The sequence below is a fragment of the Eumetopias jubatus genome, unplaced genomic scaffold, assembly GCF_037043125.1.
Source record: "Eumetopias jubatus isolate StellerSeaLion01/CBP00866 unplaced genomic scaffold, mEumJub1_p1.0 scaffold_7, whole genome shotgun sequence".
NCBI classification, from domain to species: domain Eukaryota; kingdom Metazoa; phylum Chordata; class Mammalia; order Carnivora; family Otariidae; genus Eumetopias; species Eumetopias jubatus.
In genome coordinates, this window is record NW_028274813.1 from 15,388,083 (window position 1) to 15,413,982 (window position 25,900).

General features: G+C 44.1%; 1 protein-coding gene across 4 annotated transcripts in view; it reads left to right on the forward strand.

Moving 5' to 3' along the window:
- KCNK10 (potassium two pore domain channel subfamily K member 10) overlaps window positions 1-25,900 on the forward strand; it is a 126,440-nt gene that overhangs the window by 58,656 nt on the left and 41,884 nt on the right. For all 4 annotated transcript variants that reach the window (XM_088025015.1, XM_028100989.2, XM_028100998.2 and 1 more), the window contains exons 2-3: window positions 697-1,031; window positions 19,824-19,941. In XM_088025015.1, coding sequence (XP_087881141.1) covers window positions 697-1,031; window positions 19,824-19,941 — 453 coding nt within the window. The remainder of the gene's footprint in view (window positions 1-696; window positions 1,032-19,823; window positions 19,942-25,900) is intronic.

Here is a 25,900-nt window from a genome sequence, read left to right on the forward strand (position 1 = left end):
TACTTGGCATGAAACATCACTCATTGTTTCCTTCCCTTAGTCCAGTCACCTGTTCTTTTGTTTTTCACTTTGGTTGTCTTCTGAAACCCCAACTTTTTTTTTTTTTTACTATGTCTGAGTTTTGACTTGTCTGCCTGATAGCAAGCTTGCCTTGTTCTTCCCTTTGTTTTGTGACCACGACCCGGGATGGAAGGGACTTTGAAACTCATTAGACGTTCATCTCCTCTCTGCTCTTGGTATCCTCCAATCCTCAGTATGTGGACAGAGTAGCTGGGCATCAATCTCCTATTTATTCCCTCTCCGAGTTGCACAACACGTCTGTTTTTCAAATATGAAGGTTTGTCCTGCATCCTAGACATTGTTTAACCAAGGAAGCTTGAGAGAAGAAATGAATTCTAAATTACGGCGACCTGACTTTCAAAACTGGACCCTTGTAGAGAAATATAAGAATTTTAAACTCAGTTACTACTACTTTTTTTTGAAACACCAGAACTCCTGGTGCTCCTTTTCTAAGAACTCAAGCAGGCACCTCGAAACTGATCAGATCCTCTTACCGCCCGGCTTGGTGAGCCAGGTTTTCATGCTCCCGTTTGAAAGCTGGCTTGAGAAAGACATCTGTGCTTTGTTTCTGACGAGTTCGTGTCTTGTATTTATCAACAAACTCTCTCTCCCCCTGTCCCCCGCCCTGTTTCTCAGTGGCCGTTCCGGCAGCAGCGCCCCCTGTGTGCCAGCCCAAGGGGGCCACTAACGGGCACTACGCCGCCCCACGCCTCTCCATCTCCTCCCGAGCCACGGTGGTAGCCAGGATGGAAGGCGCCTCCCAGGGGGGCTTGCAGACCGTCATGAAGTGGAAAACAGTCGTCGCAATCTTTGTGGTCGTGGTGGTCTACCTCGTCACCGGCGGTCTGGTCTTTCGAGCATTGGAGCAGCCCTTCGAGAGCAGCCAGAAGAATACCATTGCCTTGGAGAAGGCGGAGTTCCTGCGGGATCATATCTGCGTGAGCCCACAGGAGCTGGAGACGCTGATCCAGGTGAGCGGGGAGCGAGTCAGCTGCAGAGCAGCCTGCGGGCAGAAGGGGCAGCTTGGGTTTTGTTCTTCGGGCTCACTGAGTTTTGCCTTTGGTTGAGATGCTCCTGATGGTCAGGGAGGGCCTCTCTGGGGAGGTGACATCTGAGCTGGGACCTCAAAGGAGCCAGAGAGTGAGGCATGTCATGATGTGCGGGAAGGGGGTGCCACGCGTGCCACAGCCTTGATGCCGCGACGTTAGGAGCAGGCAGGGTTTCGCATCACCTGCTTTTGGATGAGGTGGCTGGAGGCAGAAGTAGGCGAAAGGGCTTTGGATCTTCAAATTCGAGCCCATCTCTTTGTGCTGATCAAGTTCCTGATTCTGAAGTCTGTGTGAGACGCTGGGCCAAGAGGGTGCCCTTAGAAGCCAAAGAAGGAATTTTAAATAAGCAGGGATGTGTTAACCTGTCCCAGGTCAATGAGAATGGAGTAAAGATCACCAGAGGGGGGATGGGAGGCTGTTGGCGACTTGACAGGGCAGTTTTGGTGGATTTATGGGGATGAAATAATAAGGATAGTCGTAGTAGTAATAATCAGGATTGCTGTTTTTGAACACTTATTGCATCAGGCACTGTGCTAAGGTCCTTGCATACCTTGGATATTAAGAAAAAAATATCCATAAAAAGATGGAGGCAGAGAACTTTGGGCTACCACCTAGAGAAGCAGGGCAATGAAAGCAGGGGTGGGGGTAGCTGGGAGGGCCATAGGAGACAGCGTCATCTCAGGTGGTGTGGTGGGAGCAAATGAAACAGGAGGCTCCAGAAGCCTGGGAAGGGCAGGGAGCCATGTCCCAGAGGGAGGAAGGGCAGTGGTTGGGAGCCCAGTTGGGGGGCTTCCTCGTGCAGGAGATGGAGGATGGCTGCCTCAGAGACTGAGGTTTGAGTTCCTATCCTACACATGCTCCCGAACCAGGAAGTGTAGGTCCTGGGTGAAAGGCGGTGACATTTATGGAGGCAAGGGAGAGTCATATCTTTCCAGGGGTTCTAAAGTTTGCAAGGCAGAGGGATGAAAATGATGGCTCCCGTGACTCCTTCTGCTCTGGGGTTATCTGCATTAAATTCTAAGGGCTACTGCAATCCAGGATATTGCAGGATTTGCAAGACTGACCTGGCTATTTGTATATTTATTTCAAACTACATTGATAGGCTAGGAGAATTATGGGGCTCCTTATGATCTGGAACATTCATAGCAATTGTATTCCTTTAAAGAAATTTTGATAATCTGACTTGACTTTTATAAATAAATAGAAATACACATTCTCCCCACCCCCCGGGAATAAATATGATTTCATATCTATGATCCTATAATTTTTGTTAAGAAAGAACACTTTAAAATGCAAAAATCTAAGGGCAGTATTTCATATTATTCTTTCTTCGATAGCTTTGTCTTTTTTCCCCTCACTTTATGAGAAAATGCTATCAAATTTGTGATGATGGGAGTGTTGTACCAATCTGTGCCAGATTTAAGGCCTAGAATGTCATAGAAAATGGGGGAAACAATTCTGGAGTAATTTTAGGTAAGAACGGAATTATACATGTTATTGTGATATGTGGTGAGATCCTTTCTATTTAGTTGCAATATATATAACAACCTAAAAAGTGGTCCGAATTGAATCTAGAGTCATGCTTGCATTTGCCTTCCTTAGACAGTGAGGTCTTGAGGAAAAAGATTATGTCATATTATCTTTGCATCCATGTGTAGCCTATGCATTGCTTTGCATCTAATTATTGCCCAATAGAGAAATCCTTTTTTTTTTTAAGATTTTATTTATTTATTCATGAGAGACAGAGGGAGAGAGAGAGGGAGATAGAGAGAGAGAAGCAGAGGGAGAAGCAGGCTCCCAAGGAGCAGGGAGCCCTATGCGGGACTCGATCCCAGGACCCTGGGATCATGACCTGAGCCGAAGGCAGACGCTTAACCATCTGAGCCACCCAGGCACCCGAGAAATCCTTTTGGATTGAGATATCAAACTAAATTTGTAACATTGGTGATACCATGAGATATCTGAAATTATTCATGCATTGGTTTATTTATTTATGTATTGCCCATTCTTTGGCTCTCTTCTTCATGAAAGAGCTCAGAGGCCAGAATGGACAGGATGGGGGCGTGTAGAGATTCTAATTCTGGTGCTGCCATTAAAACCTGTCCCCTACTTTAGCCTCAAAAATTTCTCTGGGAAATGTGTGTGTGTGTGTGTGTGTGTGTGTGTGTGTGTGTGTGTGCATGACACACATACACATCCTTAAGGTCATTTTTGTAACAATTAAAAGCTACCCTGTATTAGACACCTTTTATAAGCCAGATGCCTTACACTCATTATCTCATTTATTCATTCCAACAGCCCTCTAAGTTGGCACTATTACACCCATTTTATAGGTGAGGAAGCCGATTCTAAAATAGGTAGAGTAACTTCCCAACCCCCAAAGTGGCCAGCCTGGGGTTCAAAGTGTGGTCTGTCTGACCTTGCCCTTCCTCCAACCAATGAGTCTACAAGGTCTTTAGGTAGGTCTTGCTTTGCATAAACTCAGCTCTCTCTTAAACATTTGCTTTGTGTTTAACAGTTTCCAGAATTTTAACAGAGTCAAGAAACACTGGAGTTCCCTGTTTCTTAACAGAAAGCATCTCTCTGTGTCTTCTCCCTGCACCCACTGAGTGTGAGCCTTGGGCTTGGGATACTTTAAGATCTCCAGCCACTGTGATGTAAGGCTTTATACTTGTGTTTATCTACAGAGTTTTTCACAACACACAGGTTAAGCAGATTTAAATGTTGAATCTGTGTTAATCAAGAACAAATTGATCATGGTTTGCCTTTCAGTTCACTGATTCCTTCATAGCGTGAAAAGGTCCACACTATGGATTAGAGGAAGCATTCTCTCACTTCATGTGTCTGAGCAGCATTGGATATAGTGCTCATAAAACTTTTTGGAAGGGTTTTCAGTGTGGTATGTTCCAAGCTGGACAAACATAGTATTATTGTACTTCACCCAAGTCTGAAAGGAGTGACTGACAGGTAAAAAATGATATCAATGGTATTTATCTGGTAATGTCAGGACCCTTGGCTGGATTGAGTGAACCCCTCATAAAGTAAGCTGGAAGGTGTAATTCATGTTATTAATAATAAAAACAGAGTACCCAGAACCGCTTCACTCCCATGAAAGGCCTGGATAGCTTAAAAGAGCCATAGCTGGGGGAAGGGTTTTCAAAAGAATGAAACCACTGTTATGGGGTGCTGTGGGACTCCAGAGGAGACCGTTGGGTCACCGTCCCTGACCAGATTGCTGTTATGGAGGGAACTGTCTCAATGAATTCATCCATATGTTCTCTAAGTTGCTATTGAGTTCCTGTTGTATCAGGTCACATGCTAAGTGCTGGGGTTAGAAAAGAGGAGCATAAAATACACCGTGAGCAAGTTACTAACCTCTCTGTGATCCAGTTTCATTATCAATAAAATGTGCCTAAAATCCCTCACCCTTGGTAGTGTTGAGAGGATTAAAGCCTATAATTCATGAGAAGGGCTTTGAACGATGTTTGGCACATGGCGAGTGCTCAAAAAAAGATCGTTTCCCCTGCTGCTGGGGCTTGTAGTATTGTTCTAAGAACTCAGAGTTTCAGGCAGTGGTTCTTTTTTTTTTTTTCCTTAAGTTTTTGTTTTAATTCCAGTTAGTTAACATAGTGTTATATCAGTTTCAGGCGTACAATGTAGTGATTCAGCAGTTCCACATGTCCCCTGGTTCAAGCAGTGGTTCTTATTGGGGAGGGGGTTCACCCCCATCATGGGGCATCTGACAACATCTGGAGACATTTTTGGTTGTCGTGACTTGAGGGGGTTCTAGTAGAATGTGGTGAGTAGAGACCAGGGATGCCGCTAAATGGCCTGAATGCACAGGACAGCCCCGACACAGCAAAGAATTAATCCAGTCAAATGTCAACAGTGCCAAGGCCGAGAAACCCTGGAAGAAGAGGCACATAAACCAACAATTGGAATTTACTGCAATGGAGCTATTTTTTTTCCCAGTGTTATGGTGATATAATTGACCTACATCACCGTATAGGTTCAAGATGTACGGAAGAATGGTCTGAACGTATATTGTGAGGTGATTACTACCGCTGTTTGCTTGGCATCCATCACCGAGTATAGACCCAATAAAGAACAAAAGCAAAAAGAATAAAAAAAGCATTTCTCCTTGTGGTGAGAACCCTCAAGATTGACTCTCTTAACACCTTTCCTGTGGTGTTAGCTCTAGGCATCATGCTGTACTTTACATCCCGGTGCTTTTGTGTCTTATAACCGGGAGCTGTCACTTTTTGACCACCTTCCTCTGATTCTCCCACCCCCACTTTTGGCCTCTGATCTCTTTTTCTATGAGTTTTTTGTTTGTTTGCTTTGTTGCTGTTGTTGTTTTAGATTCCACATTTAAGTGAGGTCATACAGTATTTGTCTTTCTCTGACTTATTTTACTTAGCCTCATGCCATCAAGGTCCATTCATGCTCCACTTTGTATGTGTATTACTACAACTTCTTTATCCACTCCTCGGTCCCTGGATACTTAGGTTGTTTCTGGGTCTTGTCTATTGTAAATACTGCTGCTATGAGCGTGAGGGTGTGTGTGTTTTTTCAAGTTAGAGTTTTTGTTTTTTTTGGACATATTCCCAGAAGTGGAATTGCTGGCTCATATGGCTGTTCTATTTTTAATTTTCTGAGGATGCTCCATACTGTTCTCCACAGCGGTGACACCAGTTTGCATTTCCCCCCGGCAGTGCCCGAGGCTTCCCTCTTCTCCACATCTGCACCCGCATTTGTTGTCTCTTGTCTTTTTGATGATGACCGGAATGGAGCTATTTGAAGTATATGAAAAATGGGGGCCCCAGTGAGGCAAATGGAGGTCAGGGGAGTTTCTGTGGTCATTTATCTCTTTTAGTCCTTACAACTGTTCTAGAAAGATGGTCTTTTGTGCCCATTTACAGATGAGGAAACTGAGGCAGCAGGCAGCAAAGTTACATGCTCAACGTTGCCCATTTAGTAAGCAGAATATCTAGGATTTACTCCTGCGCGGTCTGACCACGTATCCTAGGCTTTTAAACACAACCTATTCAAACAGAAACGTGGACTATGGGAGGAGGTTCATTCTGCAGGCCATGGATAAAGGGCATCCCAGGGGTGCGTGTGGCCCATTGAGAGAGCTTCAGGTGGTCATTGGGGCTAGAGCTGAGAGGTATGGGAAGTGGTGGCAAATGAGGCTGGAGAGGTGAGTGGGGTTGGATTTGGGAGCTGCCCACGGAGGCTTGCTCAGGAGTTGGGCTTTATGCCCTGGGAAGTGGGGAGTCAATGCAAAGTTTAAGCAAGGCAGTGACATGATGAAAATTTTCTTCCGGAACAATAATTCTTTTAGCAATGGGGACTTTGGGTTGGTGGAAGGAGACACTGGAGGAAGGAAGCCCCATTAGAAGAATATTAGAACACTGGAGGTGAGAGATGCCAAGACACAGAGAAGGGGCCGCATGGAAGAGAGTCAGACAAAGAAAACTTGCAAATGACTCATTCCCATTCAGCAGAGATTTCCGGAGTGCCTGCTCAGTGCTCCGCGCCCCTCCTTGTTCAGGCAGAGCCCTGTGGGCACCGTAGCCAGCGATGAGCACTCAAGCTCTGCAGTTTCCCCTCCTGTGTTAAATCTCGTTCCTGCTTCCCGGCTGGGTGACTTGGGAAGTAGTCACCCCAGGCCTCAGCTTCCCATCTGTAAACTGGACATGTGGTATTCGGGTCTACCTGTTCGGGTAGTCTGAATAGCGAACAAACAATTCAGTTACTTTTACTGTTGTGACTGCTATTATTTATTTGTTAGGGAAGGAAGAAAAAAGAAACCAGAAAGCCCCTAAAGTATATCCATCCTGGGGTCCTGCTAAGGGGAGAGAGAAGAAAGCTCCTAAGTGCCCTTTGGGGCTTCAATCTTAAATTTTCTAGTTGACAAATTCTCTCAATTTGCTTCTACTGTTAAAGTGTGAAGTCACCTTCACGGAAGTTGCTCTGCGAGTGCGGGTTTGGTCTGCTAACACCAGTGGGGCTGTGTTTTGTGGCTTGAGCCCAGGGAGGCAACATAGCCGTTCCTATTCTATTTAGAGGGCTTACCACGGCCACCTAGATCAGCGTCTGTATCCTGAGCTTTGGTGGGGACACTGAGCCTCGTACATATTAAGTAGACACGAACGCTGACTCCCCTGATCACTGTCTGTACCCCCCTCCCCACATTGTTCCTCATGTGGTTTGGGAAACATTCTAGAGAACCTCAGGGACCCAGAAGACTCAGGCAGCCCCCAAGGCACAGGTCAGCACAAGGATAAGATGGCCATCATTCCGAGGTATGACCGAGTGAAAGGGCCTGTGTCCTCTGACTGAGGGCCTGATTGCTGTTCATCCCCTACTGAGGCGTGTGGATCTTCCAGTTTGATTCCCTGGGGCAAGCCACTTAACCGGAGCTGAGCCTCAGCGGTTCAACCCAGAGCGGACACATAAGAGCCATCCATCTCTGGACTCTCACCCAGTCTGCAGATGACTAACAGATTTCCTGCAGAGCTGTCCTTAGTGATAAAAGATGGCTCCCGCTTTTTGGTTGTTCGCTTTCCCCTAGGCATTGTTCTAAGTGCTTCCATGTCTGAGCTCATTTTGCCCTTGCAATTTTGAGCCTATAGGTAGATTCCATCGCCATCATGCCATTTTATGGATGAGAAAATTAAATCTTATTCTAAGTAGCTTGTCCAAGTAAGTGACAGTCGGTACATGGTTAAGTGGGGTTTTGAGCCTTGGGACACCTGACTCTGGAGCCCATAGGTCTAACCATTGTGCTATGCTGCTCACTTGTGTTAATGGTGGGTATTCCCTACAGTACATCTGGGCCTTTTCTAAAAGCTTTTACTCCAAGGAAAAGACTGGAGGGAGAAGGATGAATTTTTAAGGAGGCATGGGCTGTCTTACTTGGTACTGTAGTGGGTTTATGTGGACTATTGCATTTTCAAGAAGGGGGTGTCAAGGAGAGGAAGGAGCATGGCTATGAAAGTCAGGTAGACTTGGTCCCTTACTCCACCGAAACTAAGGCCACCTCTCCTAGGAAACGGTGGGACAGTCCCTCTCATTCAGAATATGAGGAGGAGGGAAGGCGATAACCCACACAGACCACCAGCAGAGAACCTGGCATCTAGCTGGCATTCAGGAAACATTATTTCCTTCAACTTGATTTGATGGCCATCTGATTCCAAGAACCTCTTTATCCTCACTGCTCTGACATGCCTCAATTGCTTATTTCCCTGTCCCCACTACAATTGCCTTAGAAACTTCTGTCGTGGCTAGTCTTGGAGAAAGCGATAACACTTTCATCTTCTGTAATCCTCAAAGCATAAAGCCACAAGGCGGCTTCCCTGACTGACAGGGGGAGGGAACCATAGATAATGCTCTGTAGCAGTTGTTTTTCAGGCTGCGAATGCTTACATGTTTTTTTTTTCTTTTTTAAGACTTTGAATGTCTCCACTGTAGCTCATGGGGTCACACAGCTGTTTTCTCTCTAGGTATTAGCCACGTGGAAGGGTGGGGTGTTTCACCGGAGTGGGTGCGGTGTTGGGCAAGGAGACCCCAGGGAGGACATGGGAGTTTCCACTCTAAGGGCCTTGTTGTAGTGCAGGCAACAAGGATTCCTTTCTCACCGGAGGGCGCTCTCGGGGGCAGCTCGTGTAGCGCCGCCCTCCCCCCACGAGGGAGCAGCCTACCTCACTGTCTGGAAAGTTGACTTTTTTCCTGGCGTACTTCACTCAGACCTTGTTTTGGCAAGTTACTTAACTTCTCGGAACCCTCCTGACCTCAAAACGGGCACTTTCTATTCATGGTGGTCTCTTTATCTGAAGAAAACCTGAAGCTTCCAACCGCCTGGTGTGGGCTAGGTCTGGAATTTCCTGGAAATATGAGCCTTTGGATGCAGGGGTCCCTTCTCATCCTGCTATGTCTCTCCTTCCTTGACTGGTTCATGTCGTTTTATGTTGGTCAACAGGATCTCTGCCACTGGTTTTCATTTTATGATCTCTTGGGGATTTTGATCCTTTGCTAGTAAGTGATTAGAGTCTTAGATACTTTGTTCAGGACTCTGGCATACTGATTCATTTCACTGGCTCTGCTCTTTGGGTCTGACTCTGCCATGCTTTGGCGGCACACGAATTCATTTAAGATACGAGCAGCTGTGTGAGAGGACTGGGTACTGGGTTGTGTCCTGGGCGTGGACCTTTGATGCTGTCATGGTGACCCAAACTGCTATTCTGCAGATACAGGAGGGCCAGAGATCAGGAGCTGCCAAACTCTTCTCTCCAGAAGCAGCAGCTGTTGGTTAATTTGCATGAGCCGTGAACATTTCCCAAGGCCATGACATCTACCATTCCCTTCTTCTGCCAAGCCCCAAATCCCTTACTCAATTACTCACTCATTCACTCCTTCATTCATTAATTCAACAAATTCCCTGTTTTCCTGCTGCGTGCCAACTTCAGTGCTAAGTCCTGGAGACACGATGGTGAGTGAAAGGGGTACATATAGTCCCTGACCTCTTGGAGTTTCTAGCTAGGATGACCAATCATCCCAGTTTTCATGGTTTTGGAATACTCATTAATAGCATCCCTTTCTCTCTCAAAATTGACCTGGTTTGAAAGATATTATGGTTACCCTACTGATAAGTAGTAGGGGAGACAAACCTTGTGCATGTAATCCCATGAATCAGTATAAATAAAACTGTGATGAACGATGCAAAGAAGAAGGAGCTGTCGGGCACATGAGCAAGAGAACTGACACAGGAGGACAGGGATTCTGGGCAGGGGAACTGAGTGCCAAGGCCCCGTGGTGGAAGGATGCCCAGGATCTCTGAGGACTTGAGAGAAGAGGAGCATATATGGCTGGAGGTGAGTTCCCAAGGGAACTTGGTAGGAGTTTACCCTGGGGTCAAGAGGGGGTCAAACCACGCAGGGCTTTATCCTAAGAGCACTGGGAAGCTATGGCCATTTCAGGCAGTAGGGTGGCTTGGCCCTGCAGCATCCAACATTCACGTGTGCCTCCACCCTTAATAGACCCTATTGAGTGAACATTATTTTTCTTATCTGCCTCCTTCCCACAACTGTGAGGTCTTCCGGGTTGAGTCTGTGTCTTTTATCCATATGTCCCTCATGCCTGGCACAGCGGCCAGCCCATAGGAGATGCTTGAGGTTTGAGGAATGAGTGAATAGGGCTTTTTATATCTGTTTTGGAGACTGAGAGCCCTTCATTCAGAACCTTCGGAGAAGCAAAGCAGAAAATTATTTTGTTTCTGGGCAAGAGAGTTCCTTTCTTTTCAGTCTGGCCGTCAAGGTACTTCTCTCAAATCATCTTTCTGTTTTTTTTCTGCATGAGCCAATTCCCTTGGTGTTCCTAACCTCCAAAGCTTTACATATTTAGGAACGCAATGATTTAAGGGAAGTATGGCACCTGAGCCACGGATTCAGCAGTCTGTGGAGATCCTTGCTGGGAGTCAGAGTGCAGAGCCAGCTAAGCCTTCTCCTTCCCCACCCTGGGCCATCCCTTCTTCCAAGCAGCCTTTTGTGCAAGAAGTTTAGATCACAGCTGCGGCAGCAGGTGACCTCTGTTGAGTACAGGTTTGGGTCCTTTGGGCCCAAGGACACAGCTCTGACGAAGTGAAGTGACCCCGCCCTCCTGGTGCTCTGAAGTCAGAGGTGCTGCCCTTTCTCCAGCGAAGTGCTCATGCAGAAGATTGTTCAATGCATGCAAGATCGGGCCTGCAGCCCCCGGCCTGTCTCTACAGGCCTCCACTTCATTATTATTATTGTTTTTATCCTTGAGGCTGTGATTCCATCATCGTTTAGTGAAGTTCTAAAGCTTTTAAGCTAGAAATTAAAGAGCTAATGGAAATTGGCATGGCACTGGAAAAAATGAATTTGCAAGTGAGGATTGTGTCCCCCCCCCAAAAAAAAAACTCCCATAAAAATAAAACAAAAAGCATCAATGAGTGGTATGGTGTCCACATTTCTATACAGATGTGCTTGTGTTTGTTTAAAGTGAAGTGAAAATCTTAATGAGAATTTGGCTCATATAATTATTTTCATTATTTACCATCAAATGTATTCATTTAGATAACTAATATTAACTGAATGCTTGTCACAAAGCAGGTGCTATGTTTGGCTCTAGCGATCAGAACACAGTAACAAAGGAGGCAAGGTGCCTTCTTCCTGTCCTCCAGAAGCTTCCAGTCTTGTCTTAGTTGTACCACTAGTTAACACTTGCGTGGTGTTTGCTGTGGCCAGGCACTGCTCTAAATATGTTGTTGATCATTTAATGTTTACAGTGGTCCTTTGAGGTAGGGGTAAGCACCTGAAGGGAGGAGTTAAATTACTTGCCCAAGCTCAACTGAGAGGTAGAACTGGGATCTGGAGATGGGGAGAATCTGCATGATGCTCTACTTGCGGTCCCTATTCACAGAGCAGGAGTCTCTGACTCAACCTGTGGGACCTCCAAAAGGAACTTCTTTCACTGCAGAGTAACAATTAGCTGTTGGTTGTGCTCTAGAGGGACATGGCTTTGTGTCTTCACATACGGTGTTGAGGTCGGGTCAACATATTCTGTTGAAAACCAAAGTTGTGTTTATGGTTATCCTTCGGGTCTGTGGTTAAGAGTAACTTCTTAGTCTATTGAGAACAAGGAAAATTCTTTTCCTTCTCAATGGACAGAAGAGATGGAAAGCTTGCCGATGCAGGTTAACTTTATGGAGAAGTGAGGACTTAACCTTTCATTCTTTGAAAAATGAGGGCCAGATCACAAATTCTTACTTTTCTGTATTGTCCTATTTCATGGGGAAGAAGGTGACATAACAGATGAGCTTTAGCACAATGTTCGCATGCTGGACAGAGAACTCTCTGTGGGAGAGAGGAGAAGGCAGGGTTGAAAGAATACTTTTAACCAGTCCCAGCTCTGCCACTTACTAACTACTGCAACCATGGCCAAGTTACGTCTTTTTTCTGTTGTCTCATTTATAAAGTGGGAGTAATAACGTGACTTTTCATAATGGGGTTTTTGTGGAGGGTTGAGTAAGGGAAGAAGGCACATTGCAAATGCTGGCTACTAGCATTATTTTTATAAGTATTCTAGAGCTTTCTTCAAAGTCTCTGGGATTGTCTCTGCTTCCTTCTGTCCCCAGAACAAATTGCGCTCATTAGAGATTGGTGCTGGTTGTAGGGGCTGACACATTCTTTGAGGGGGCAGAGGAAATGAGGTATTAATTTGGGATTATGTGGGGCATACATCAAGGACCCTCAGGACCAGGGTGACTTTTCAGCAACACTTGGCAGATTTGTTCCTGAATCTGTAAAGGATGAGTCCAAATGGAGATGAAAGAGTGACAGTTCTTTAGAAAGTTTGCTGATCTCATCAGAGCATACACGATACCCAAATTCCTTACGGACTTGATGCTTTCCTCATGGTTTAAAACTTCTCTTATTTCATCCCTTATGTAGTCAAAGAGAGAGTGAAAATTAATTCTATATTGTAAGGCACAATTTGGAAGGTAAAAGAGCTCCCCCAAATATGGCTTGATCCCACATGACAATATTTAGATAGTCATTAGTGTATACCCAGGTGCTAATGGATTGAGTTTTATTTTTTTTAGACCAAATCTTTTTTTTAAGATTACTTATTTATATATTTGAGAGAGAGAGCACACTTGAGCATGCCAGCGGGGGTGGGGGAAGGAGGGGAGGGACAGAGGGAGAGAGAACCCGGAGCAGACTCCCTGCGGCACACAGAGCCTGATGCGGGGCTCGATCTCATGACCCTGAGATCATGACCTGAGCTGAAACTAAGAGTTGGTCGCTCAACTGACTGAGCCACTCGGGTACCCCATGAATTGAGTTTTAGAACATTACCCCCACCAGGGAATTAACTAGTGGTAGCACGGAAAACCACTTGTCTAAGACCATAGGCTCTGGATGTGCGGTCTAGCTCGCCTCGAGTTTTGATGTTTTAGTCTCTAAACAGATTCTGTACTCATCCTGTCTGTTCTACAGGTGGCCTTCACTTTAGATTTATAACCAGGCTATAAAGTTTTGTTGAAAGCCTGCTGTTGGAGACCCGAGGAAGGGCTAGTATTTGGCATATAACTAGATACAGTTAGGATAGCAGGAAAATAAACACTGTCATAATATTCACCGAGGTACAGAAGGTGGCTCTTGCTTTTTCTTTTTGTGGTCTGGTCTAGTTTTTGCGAATACTTCTTTGTGGGAGATGCTGAGGGGTTACGGCTGTAGGAGACCCAGCCTGGGTGGGAGCCAGCCTGCTCTCTGCAAGGCAGGGAGCTGGGCCAAGAGGGTCCGGGATGGGGAGAAAGGAGAACACTGAGGATGGAGAGAAGCTGCCTTTCCCGCATTTAGGAAGGTGATCTTCCTGTTGACAATTCTAATAGCATCTGCTTGCTAGCTTTGCTGTGCACTAGATACGGGACCATGGTCAAGGGGCTTGACTATTCTAAATCTCATGTGCCCCCTGGGGCAATAGTGATGTGTGTCTCCCAGCGTCATCATGAGGGTTGACTGAGTTCCTCTGTGCACTAGTAAGTTCTCAGAAAGGATTCCTGTTATTATTAATATTATTATATATGAAATGACAAGGCACACGGCTCAAAGTTTATACCCACTGAAAAAAAATCCTGACAACCACCCTGCAGGGAAAGACTTCCTCATGTTATAGATGAAGAAACGGAGACTCCGAGAAGCTGAGTAATGTGCACATGATGAACATTTCCCACTTTATGCACAGACTTTCTCTGTTGAAAGAATAAGTGCTGATGGGGGCTGTCCTGTCCACCTCTGCACTGAAGCAAAGACTCCTCGCAATCAGCCACAGATGTGCCTTCCTGGGGGTGGCTCAAGTTTTTGTGATGTGGTCTCACACTTGGATGTAAAATTGCCCCTCTCCTAGCACCAGCGTATTCGCTCCTGCCATGGTGAAATATGTATGTGAGAAATGCTTCTGGAGCAGGAGAAATAAAAAGCAACTGTCGCGAGCAAATTAATATCATACTTCCATTTCTTACCTGAGGCCCTTCTGCCATAGATGCGGAAGGAGGTGGAAAGATATTCTGTCCTGTTTTGGGGGTTTTGAATCATTAGAGGCATTTCTGAGTTGTAATGAATGTGTTCTGCCTGTCTTTCTCTGTCTCGTGGGGTTTGTGGTTTGCCTTCTGTCCATTAATGACTGAAATTTGCTCCCTTTTAATACATTTATGAAGTCACTTTTCATACCCACCGCCCTCATCCTGCCTCGGCCTCTGGCTAAATATCTATTTCATAGACCCCTTTGCGGACTGTGCCCTCTTGGGACTAAGAATGTGGTAGATGCAGAACCAGCTTTGGGTTCTCAGATGAGGTCCTTTCCTTTTGTCCACGTGGTATAAGCTATTAGTAAGGTGACCGTACGTCCTGTGTTTCCCCTGTCTTGTGGCCCCAGCATAGCCATTCACAGAGCCCCTCTTTACTCGGCAAGTGTGCTGGGTTGGACCGTGGGTCAGATGATCACTCTGGCTACTAGTGTCCACGCATATGGCGTCGATCGGCTGTATCCATCAGCCGGTCTCAGACAAACTCCGCCTTTGTTTGTTTTTCTTTCAGGTGCCACATAAGGCAACAGAGAAACAGATTATCTCACCGAGTACACAGATCATCGGAGAAAAGCCACAGACAGTTAGCGGTCCCCTGTGGGTCATCATTCATCCCACTGTAGTGCTAAAGCTCACGATGGTATCTTGCGCCATCTGCAACAGTGATTTGGGCAGCCTGGCATTGCCTAATGGGATTCCAGCATGGGGGTGGGAGGGGGGAGCTGGTGGGGGTACCTGGTGGGGGACCGCCGAGGGTTAGCTTTACCTCCTGTCTTCCTATCAGCCTCAGACCCACCTCACTTTCAGAGGGGATGCAGTTTCTTTGTTATACCTTTCGGGTGGTCTTAACGCCGGGGGGTGGTAGTGGGAGGATGGGGGGAGGGGGACAGACTCTTTTATCTATTTGTTCCCCAGTTTTACTGAGATATGATTGACATATAATGTGTAAGCTTAAGGTGTACGATATATTGATTTGCTACATTTATATATTGCAAGGAATTACATTATACTTTCATCATGTCACATAATTACCATTTTTTTTTTTGTGGTGAAAGTACTTAAGATCTGCTTTCTTAGCAACTTTCAAAGGTATAATGCAGTAGCACTAACTGTGATCACAGCGTTGTACGTTAGGTCCTCAGAACTTACTCATCTTATAAGGGAAAGTTTGTCCCCTTTGACCAACATTGCCCCATTTCCCCCACCGCCCAGCCCCTGGGCAGCCACCACTCTATTCTTTTAGATCTTACCCCATTCACATTAGCTACTCACCTTCTTCTTCTTTTTTAAAACAATCATTATATTTCTTTTCGTGGGGCTACTTTCTTATTATGTTTCTCTGCTTTTACAAAGAAGTAAATTGCATGGGTCTAAACTTATTACTTTAGTTTGTTCATTCATTTATTATTGATCTGAACATTCACTCATGAGTTGTTTACTGGGTAGCTGGGTGGGTGCTGGAAATTCCAACTTAGAGGCTAAAAAGGAAATACAAGAATGAGTGGAATTAAATTTTAAAGTAATGCCCTCTTATCTAGAGTACCCTTTTCCTGAAGGTCTCCCATCCTATCGAGTATAATTTCTTTTTGGATCCTCATAAGAGCTCTCTGAACTTGATATTGGTTGAACTTGTAAGTGCACACATGACGCTCACTGGGTCTGAGATTGTGGCCTAACATGATGTCACTGTTGGTTATATCTCTCCCCTATAACTGATTTTTTAAGTGAAGCTGTACACAGCTCAGATGCATCATTTCATTATCTATGTGCTCAGACATTTCTAATGGGCTGGCTTATCTTCACTTTTGCAGCCTGAACGCAGAGAAAAAAACATAAGAGCAAGTGCATTTAATTTTAAAATGTTTTACTTGACTTCAAACAATTAAGATCATTAGAAAATACTTTAAAAAATTAATAAAGTTGGAACTCTGAGCTCAATCAGAAATATTCTTATTGAGTTAAAAATGATGCTTTTAATTCAAGTGATAGTCTGTTTAAACTATGTTTTCTTTCTGTGTGTATAGCCCGAGTTTGCCAATTTGTTTTAATTGTGGTGGTTTGCTGGAGTCTTTCTGACCCACCCGATCTAGACAGAATAATCAAACCTTGTTCCCAGGACTGGGGATTGTCCAAAGCCTCACCAAGGTCTTGGTGACTTGTTGGAGAGCTTCATTTTCTCCTTGCTTCCGGTTCCAAATCTCGTTCTGGCCCCACCGTGCCCATAACAGCCCTTATATTTAATTTCCACAAAACCACTTCCTCAAAGTATTTGCATGTGTAGCCCATTTTACTGTAGATTTGGGAAAGTGAGAGAGGGATTTACATCGCAGATATAAACAAAGTTAAAGTTGGATGCTGGATGCACCTGCCTTTCAAAGTCCCCGGCTTTGCTGCAGCTGAGCCCAAAGCTCCCACGCATCCATGGACACTCCTTTCTCACTTTTTCTTCCTTGTCTTCCTGCTTTTTCGGGGCTTTCACTCTCTTTTATCTGTTCCTTCCCTCTCAGGGTATAAAATCAATCTTTCCCCATGTTTATTTATTTTTTAAATTTTATTTTAAATGCAAAGCAGTTAAGCTCTCACCAGCTTCAACAGCCAAGTGAAGGTTGGTGCCTGCATTTATATGTTTAAGGATGTATTCTAATTAGACATGATCCTTTGAGAGGTCCTTCTGCCTAAGTTCTTGGGAAGTGGTGGTCTTCCTCCTCATTTCTGTCTGGAGGTGAGCATGGAGGTGGGGAGAGAGGCATGCCACATAGAGAAGAGAGGTAAAAACCACGGCTTGGGCCCAGTCCAGTTTTGAATTCTGGCTTTCACTTCCCGGCTGTGTGGCCTAGGGCAAGTTATTTGACTTTCCTGAGCCTGGTTCCCTATCTCTAATGTGGGGATAATATTACTTTCTTGCAAGTTGTAGAAATGGTAAAATTGGATAACACACAAGTTGCAGGAAGGATAAAATGGAATAGCACTTCTAAAGCACCTGCCCGTGTGCAGAAACTCAACAAATAGTAGTTTCCCTCCCGACACATGCTTTCCTTGAGGGCTACATATGTAAACATTAAATATTTATAAATTGCATAATTCAAAAAATGAAACTTAAAAAGGAATCTTACTCTGGATTTTTTGATGAAACAAACAACCATCCCCACTTGTCTCTGCTGCAAATCTGTACTTTTATGTGCTGCTCATGACATTTAGGTGCATTTCTCAGCACAGTGAGACTTGATTGAACCCCAACTCTCTATGCAGCTTCATAGACGTTGTAAATATTAGGTATTGATAGTGTGATTTGAACCCAACTAAGTGACTGAGGCCTAGAGCTGTCCCCAAGGTATTACTTGCAGATGGGCCTGGCAGAGCCGAATACTTAAAGAGGACATAAACACTAGTTAAGGCCTGTGGTTTGGTCTGATGGCACTCACACAGCACAGTGAAAATGGGTATTTTACCAGAAGAAAGGACTTGCCATCTGTCTTCCTCTGAAGCAGAGCAGAGCATTGCCTCTGATGAGTAAGTGATAGTTGTCAATTAGGTCGGTTAAACATGGGCTAAGACAGCCTGTGTGAATTCCGCGAGGCTGGATTTTAAAACCTGGGGTGCCAGGGTTTAATCGTAGAAACAGCATCCAGTGGAATGTGTCATGTTCTTAGGGGCAGAAAAGAATACACTTAAACAAAAGAGATTTTTCCCCCCTATCGTCCAGTCAGTTGTCTAGGGGTCTGCCAGATCTAGCCCGCGACCTGCTTTTGTATCAACTACGAGCTAAGAATAGTTTTTGCATATTTAAAGCATTGTGAAAGGAAAAGAAAAACATGCAACAGAAACCATATGTGGCCCACAAAGCCTAAAATATTTACTATCTGGCCCTTACAGAAAAAGGTTGCTGATCCGTGGTCTAGAGAGTTTGAAATATCTCCAATTAGTGAAGGCAAAAGGTAACGATGATTGACTTTTTCAGTTAGTCTGATTAGTGGCAAACGCTGTCCGCCTGTTTGAACAAAGCTTCATGGGCATTATTTAGGATAAATAGAATCACATTTCAGTATTTAACTGTGACCTGTTATCTCCACATGAAGTTATTCCAACTTTGTTGAGGGAACAGTGTCTCTATTTGTTGTTCCAGAAGTAGCTCATACGTCTGTCACCTCTCTCTGAAGGCCCCACCTGTCACTTCCTCAGCACAGCTCACTTGCTTGAAGGTTCTTCCTACCCTCTCCCCTGGCCTGAAAGGGGTGGGCAGAGGCCAGCTCAGGAAGGGCTGCTGACGCATTTGGCACCTTATTCTGCACATGCAGAGTCTAGGCAAGGATTTTCAGCAGGGGAGTGTGTGATCAAAAGCCAATTAAATATATGTGGTGCAGGAGTAGGAGCCCTGGGAAGCAGGTATCTGTGGGGGCTGCAGTACAGGGACTGAGCCTCCTGAAAGAAGTGGAGCCCAGATTGGAGCCTGCAGGATAGGCATGACTGGGGGAGGGCATAAGCAAAGGTCCGGAGGTATCAGGGAGTGTCTTAGTGTGAAACGAGCTTGGATATCAGTGTGGCCAGTTTATGTGAATTTAAGGGGTATGGAATTCCAAATCCTACAGCCAGGGAGGAGTCATGGTTACTTATTTTAAAAGGAGGTGTGTGTGTGTGTGTGTGTGTGTGTGTGTGTGTGTGTGTGTGTGTGTTGCAGGGTGGAGGTGGGGGGAGTCCAAATGACAGTCACGGAATTGACCTCTATTCCTTACCCCCTAACTCGGTGCTGGGCCCTGGGCTGAGTGCATTACACAGATCTTCTCATTGAATCCTCAAAACTCTGTGGGCAAAGGTATTATTATCGCCCCTTTGCAAATGAGGACCTTTACATTTACAGAGGTTAAGATAACTTGTCCATGGTTCTGAAGTTAATAATGAGCAGAGCCTTGCTGGTCTGATCTAGGAGCCTAGGCTCTCACTTCCTGCGATCTTGAAGCAAGCTCAGTGTAAAACATTTTAACAAAACAGAAAAGGGAAGAGTGAAAAGCAACTGAGATCCTGCCATCCAGGAATGACATTTTGGGTGACAATCCTTCTAGACATCTTTCTGTGTATATACACAGAGATATGTATGTATTTTGCATAACCCGTGCCCAGATTGCCTAAATCCTGTGCCTGCAAAATTTACATAAATGGCACCATACTATATAGCCTAGTTTTTTTTCCCACCTAAAACGAATTTTTTAATTTTACCAAGTGGGTGTTTAGTATTTCATGTTACGACTGCACCCACATTCGCGTAACCAGTCCCCTATAGATCATTTCAGTTTCTTTTTTTTTAAAGATTTACTTATTTATTTGAGAGAAGGAGGCATGTGTGAGAGCAGTGGGGGAGGGGTGTGTGTGGGAGGGGCAGAGAGCGATGTAGAGAGAGTCTCAAGCAGATTTCCACTGAGTGCGAAGCCCAACTTGGGGCTCCATCTCATGAACCTGAGATCATGACCCCAGCTGAAACCGAGTCAGACACTCAACCAACTGAGCCACTCAGTTGCCCAGTCATTTCAGGTTCCTAAGCAAGGAAACAATTTGAGAGCTTTTTTAAATTTTTAACTGAATCTTGTGCTTTCTTGCTCTCTTTGCAGCATGCCCTTGATGCTGACAACGCAGGAGTAAGTCCGATAGGAAACTCTTCCAACAACAGCAGTCACTGGGACCTTGGAAGTGCCTTTTTCTTTGCTGGGACTGTCATCACCACCATAGGTATCCGTTCATTTGCTAACATCTTTTCCTCTGGGACCCTCCTGAGAAATGGCGCTTGGTCAACGTTTGGTCCTAGAACCATGACAGCTTGAGGTTCAAAGGAGGCTCATGGCACACTGTCGGATAAATGCAGGGGTTGTGAGAGGTTTTCCATAAAAGGCAAAGCAGACTAAGGAATTTCATTTTTCAAAATAAGAGGTTAGAGAGCCTTTCGTTTGAAAGGACCTGATGAAATGGTCAGAGTGGAAAATCAAAATATGGAGTGGTCAGTGGAGCTCAAATTCCTTTTTAAAAATGTGTACTTTATTACTAAGGTTGCCTATGAAAGAACCCCAAAGTTCTACAGTTTGTTATGAGAGAGCCGTCTCTGCCCTTCTGCCTGTCCTCACCTCCCCTGGGTCAACCACTCTCGTCTCTTTTGATTGATTATTTTGATATTCATTTCCTTGTCTTTAAATATCACACTTGTATTGCCACTTCCTGAATTTTCAGTGTTAGAGATTATTTCTTGACTTCCAGTTGTGGAAGGTGAGAAATTACAATGGTCCCCTCATCCACGCTTTTGCTTTCCGGGGTTTCATTTACCCTGGGTCACCTGTGGTCCGGAAGTGGATGATTGTCCTCTGATGCTGCATCAGAAGGTCAGTAGTGGCCTCATGCTACGTCACAGTGTCTACGTCATTCACCTCACTTCATCTCACCACATGGGCATTTTATCACTTCATAGCATCGCAAGAAGAGGAAGGGCGAGTTCAATACAGATACTACCTTTGATCTTAGCCAAAAGGCTGAGAATCAATGGGTGAGTACAGTACAATATGGTATTTTGAGAGACCACATTCACAAAACTTTTATGAAAGTATATTGTTAAAGTTATTCTATTTTTGTTATTGGCTACTGTTGTTAGTCTCTTCCTGTGCATAATGTATAAATTAAACTTTATCATAGGGATGTATGTATAGGAAAAAATATAGTATATATAGGGTTTGGTACTCTCCATGGTTTCAGGCACCCCTGGGGGTCTTGGAACCTATCCCCTGCAGACAAGGGGGGATGACTGTCGTTCTTTTTTTTCCTCCCTGCCCCACTGTAAAAGGTCTCTCTTCCCATCCTCCTATCTTCCCAATATAGTTTAATTAGATCAACAGTGATGTTTACATGATTTTGACCAGGCAAATGCTCTTTATAACTGATCCTGTGGTGATCTATGATTACCTCTTTCCTGCACTGAATTTTGTCTTATTATATCTGTGTGTGTCTCTTTTTCTGATTCTTGGGGAGTTTTATATTTTTGTGTTGGGGGTTAACTTTATAATCATACACAACAAACTTAGTTTCTCTTCTTTAAGCAGTATTTATTAGTTCCCTATCATAGGCGATGACATCTCTTTTTCTCTCCACACAATTTCAATTGACACCATCCTTTTGATGTTTATTTTTAAATTATTAAATATACTTATGGTTCTATTCGATGATTTGCTCACTTCAAATGGTAACTCTTGGCTATTATGTATAATGCAGTCAGTGAACTTAGCATCTCAACTTTTTTCACTCTTGGGCTGTGGATTATTACTCACTGTATCATTCTATAATGTCAGAGTATATGATTTACATTCTGTTCTGTTACCCTGATACTCGCATTTGTTTTAGTCACGTTTACGAAGTTACATATTGTCAGTGTTCCTCTCTAGTCCTTCCGTGACTTTCCCCATCATCACTTGCTCAGTTGAAACTCATCTTCAAGTAGTTGCCTTAAAAATGACTCACGGGAGAAATATTCCCCAGTCCTTGCATTGCTCAAAATGGCAACCTTACCCTCCTGGGGCAGTGTGGCTGGAAATGAAATTCTTGACTCACATTTTCTTTTTTGAGGGTCTTCTGGGTGATAATCCACTCTTTTCTGATATCTGTGCTGCTCTGGAGAAACCTGATGCGAGTCCAAGTTTTTCCCCCTTTTATAAATGATTTCACCTTTTTGCTTGGCTACTCAAAAGATTATTTATCTTTCATCTGATAATACTATTAGGCTTTGTCCCTTTTATTTCAGGAAAGCATTCTTTTTTTAAAAAATTTAAATTCAATTAATTAACATATAGTGTATTATTAGTTTCAGAGGTGGAGGTCAGTGATTCATTACACCCAGTGCTCATTACATCCTGTGCCCTCCTTAATGCCCGTCACCCATCCCTCCTACCCCCTTCCCCTTCAGGAAAGTGTTCTTGATTGTCATCTTTAAACGCGTTCTCTGCCATATGGTTTTGGTTCTGTTCTTTGGGGATTCCGACTATACATGTGTTGTCACTTCTTTGCCTGTCTTCTGTGCCTGTCATTTCCCCCTCTACTCCTTTTTAACTCTTAAAATGTGGTTTCCATTTTGTTCATTTTATCTTCTCTATTCCTTTCCTGTTTTTGCACGGTGCCTATTTTGCCATGTATTTCTTCCGATTTTATTTTCATTTTTGTGATCATTAGGGGACTTTTTTTTCCCCTTTGTGTTTCTTTTCTGAATTCTGTTAGCTCACATTCCATTTTTCCTTGTTATCTTTTCAATTCTTTCCTGATTTCTTGCTTTTCTGCTTTGTGGTTTTGCTGTGAAGGTTCTTGGAGGTGATTACTTCATAATTGGTCACACTTTTTGTCTGGTTGGGGCAATATATTTTTCTGCTGAGTGTCTTTAATCCATTGGGAAGTGTTGCTGCTCCTTCCACATTAAAAAAAAAAGGCAGAAGATTTATATTTATGCTGGGATGATTTCTCTTTTAAATACTTGATTCCCAACAAACTGGATATTTCTGATCCAGCTATCTGCTAAATGATTATGTAGGGCTGGGGAGGAGGGCCAGGAGAGGTAGTGTAACTTTCCAGGTAGCACATCCCCAACTTTTCTGCTGCCAAAGAGAGAGAGTTGCCTGCAAATGTGACCCATCTATGTTATTTTTTGTTTAGTCCTGCCTCTTTGATTTTTCTGAACCAGATCAAGTTCAAGGGGGCTTCTGCTGCTCTCTCTATTCACCCTGTTTTCTATACTTGGTGCAAACAAGGGTATCTCTTTTGAAGTTCAGAATGAGACCCTCGCCTTCATAATTGGATTTTTGCTGGTATTTTCTAGGGTTTTCCACTGATGAGCCCTTTCTTCCTTCTCTGTGCCTCTTCTCTTTATTTTTCCCCATATGGAATCAGTCCAACTTTTTTGGTAATCCTTACACATGTGGGGGAAGCCATGGATAAAATTCCTCTCCCAGTTCTGTTGAAAAGGAGAGTTTTCTGCCCCTCTACAAAAATGTTGTCACACTGCAATAAAAATCCTCATTCAGAAGAATGGGAGACACATAGCATTGAGAGGCAGGAGGATCTCATCATTACCACCTTTTATGCTCTCTGGAAGGACCTCCCTCATCTGTTGCTTTCTGAGGCCCAGCTCTGCCTTCTGGGAGGGTCTTCCCTCCCCCTTACCCTTCACAACCACCTCTTATGTGGGTGTTAGATAGTGTGCTCTCCTTGGGGGACATACATCTTTGATGATCGATTTCCTATTGGTGCAAATTTCAGAGGCTAAGGATTGTTTTAGAGGCACAGGCTTTTGTTACTGTTTTTAGACCTAGCCTTTAGGACCTGTGTTGTTTCATTCAAGAAAGTTATATGCAATAAGAAAATTTGGGATGAAACAGAATTGGCATTTCTTTTTAGAAATGCAAATATACAAATATATTAAGATTGGTTATTACAAATATTGGAGGTGTGCATTGCACTAGTTGGTTTGGGGCCTAGGAGCCTTTTGACACTCTAGACCAGACTGGATCATTTTAGTCCACAATCTTACAGCTCCCAACCCAGGAAGCAGGGTGACCTGGCACCATTTGGTATAGAACTCAATGACACCCTAGAGCATCACTGTAGTGGATCAGAAAAGACCAGTCTCAGGTTAAATTGTGTTCATCAGCCTGGTTTTACTAAGATGGGGAAATGTGTTATGCATTTTAGGAGGATTTATAGTAAAATAATTAAAACTGAAGAAGTCTGAGCCACTTCAAGAGGTACATTTTGGGAAATGCCCTCCAGTACTCAGTGTTGGATCCATGAGACATTAGTGTATGTTAAAGAAGACAGAAAAAGAAAAAATCCTAATTTTCTTGCTTTATAAAATAGTTAAATCAGTGGTCTGTAGGAGGCACTGAAAAACACTATAGCTTTGTTGGAATGCACACTGATGGTATTTATTGTGTCAACTTGTTAGGGTCCCAGGGGCTTGGTTTATTAAACAACAGTGTTTATTGACCACATGACCTTATGTGATGGGGAATGGTGGTGCCATCTGCCTAATGAGAAACATTTGATATGTAACATTTGCTGCCCTTTGTGATGTATGTACGCTGGAATCTTTGAGTTTGGGCAAATCACTCTTAGTCCTTGGCTTCTGCTGCCTGGTGTCCATTCACTTATACACTCTTGTCTCCTGATAACCAGTTCCTAAGTGGTCGTCTTCCACAAGCTTGGCCTCCGGGCTTCAGGGGATGAATCACATTTCCTAAACCAATAAATCTAGTGCTTTGCCTGTGTCTGGCCACAGTCCTTAGTTCAGAGGTGGACGTGAGATCTAGATTAGGCCAATTAGAAACTCAGTTCCTAGGCTTTTGCTTAAGCTTTGGAGGAAGTGACTTCCTCTCTTTCTTCCTGGAGGTAAATCTGGAAGGAGATAGGCCCATGACTGGCAGTCGTGTTCTTGGCTAGAATTCAGATAACACTAAAGAAGCAGCAGAAGAAAAGCAGAGTGATAAATGGGGTCCAGCTAACATCTTGTGAACTTTGGATGAAGCTACCCACAAAGTGTTAAGAAACAAATGCTGAATCCCTTATTTACTGTGGGCAGTGTGTTTCTGTTTTTATTCAAGCCAGACTGCATTGGGTTTCTATGACCTAAAACTGAAAAAATCCTAAGTAATAACACACTTATGGGTCAGAGATCACGGAGGGTCCGTAAGTGTCCTCTGGTCTCGATGGGCTGTGCCTGACCCAGTAGTCACAGGTGCTATCCTGCACCTTCTTTGGGCCACTCACTCTTGATGTCTTAGGCAGAACATCTGATCGGATGAGACTCTGAGTCAAGGCATTTTTGTCCTGGCTGCCTGGGAGGCTCTGTTGCCTCTGTTGTGGGAGGCAGGACACTATGTCGTATCTATGCATGGGATGAAGACCCTTCCCCAAAATCTGTAGGGAAGGTGGGTGCTGAACAGGAAACTACTATGAAACAAGCATACAAACAAAAAACCAATGAAGATAAAACCCAGCCCCAATTACAAGTCCACTTTAGAATCATGGCTCAGTGTCATTGCTAGAGACTGGGTCCTTGTTCCACGCAACGGGTAAAAGCACTATTTTCTCTCTCACTCTCTCTCTTAATTGAAAACTAAAGCACTGTAAGTTGAAAACCATTTAGCTGGCTAAATTTTAACTCTAGAGTGGAGGATTTTTTTGTAAAATCATACAGTTAGAGAATTCTAAACAAAACCTGAGTACAATGATGGTAAGAATAATTATTTTGTGTTGAATTCATTCATCACATATGGTAGCAAGGCTTTTAAGGAAACTCAGGGCCCGAGCACCTGGGTGGCTCAGATGGTTAAGTGTCTGCCTTCAGCTCAGGTCATGATCCCAGGGTCCTGGGATCGAGTCCTGCACTGGGCTCCCGGCTCCTTGGGAGCCTGCTTCTCCCTCTGCCTCTCTCTCTCTCTCTGTGTCTCATGAATAAATAAATAATAATCTTAAAAAAAAAAAGAAAACTCAGGACTCTTGAATTCTTCCAGTTCTTGAGAAATTTTCACTACTTACGAGTTGTGCAGTGGGGTAGCTGGAGCTGAGGAGCTGTCTTTTCTTTATTTATTTGTGAAATATCCAAACATTAGCCTGCTTACTTGAGTTCATATAATTTGTGACACAATAATGTAAACATTTTCCCATATTA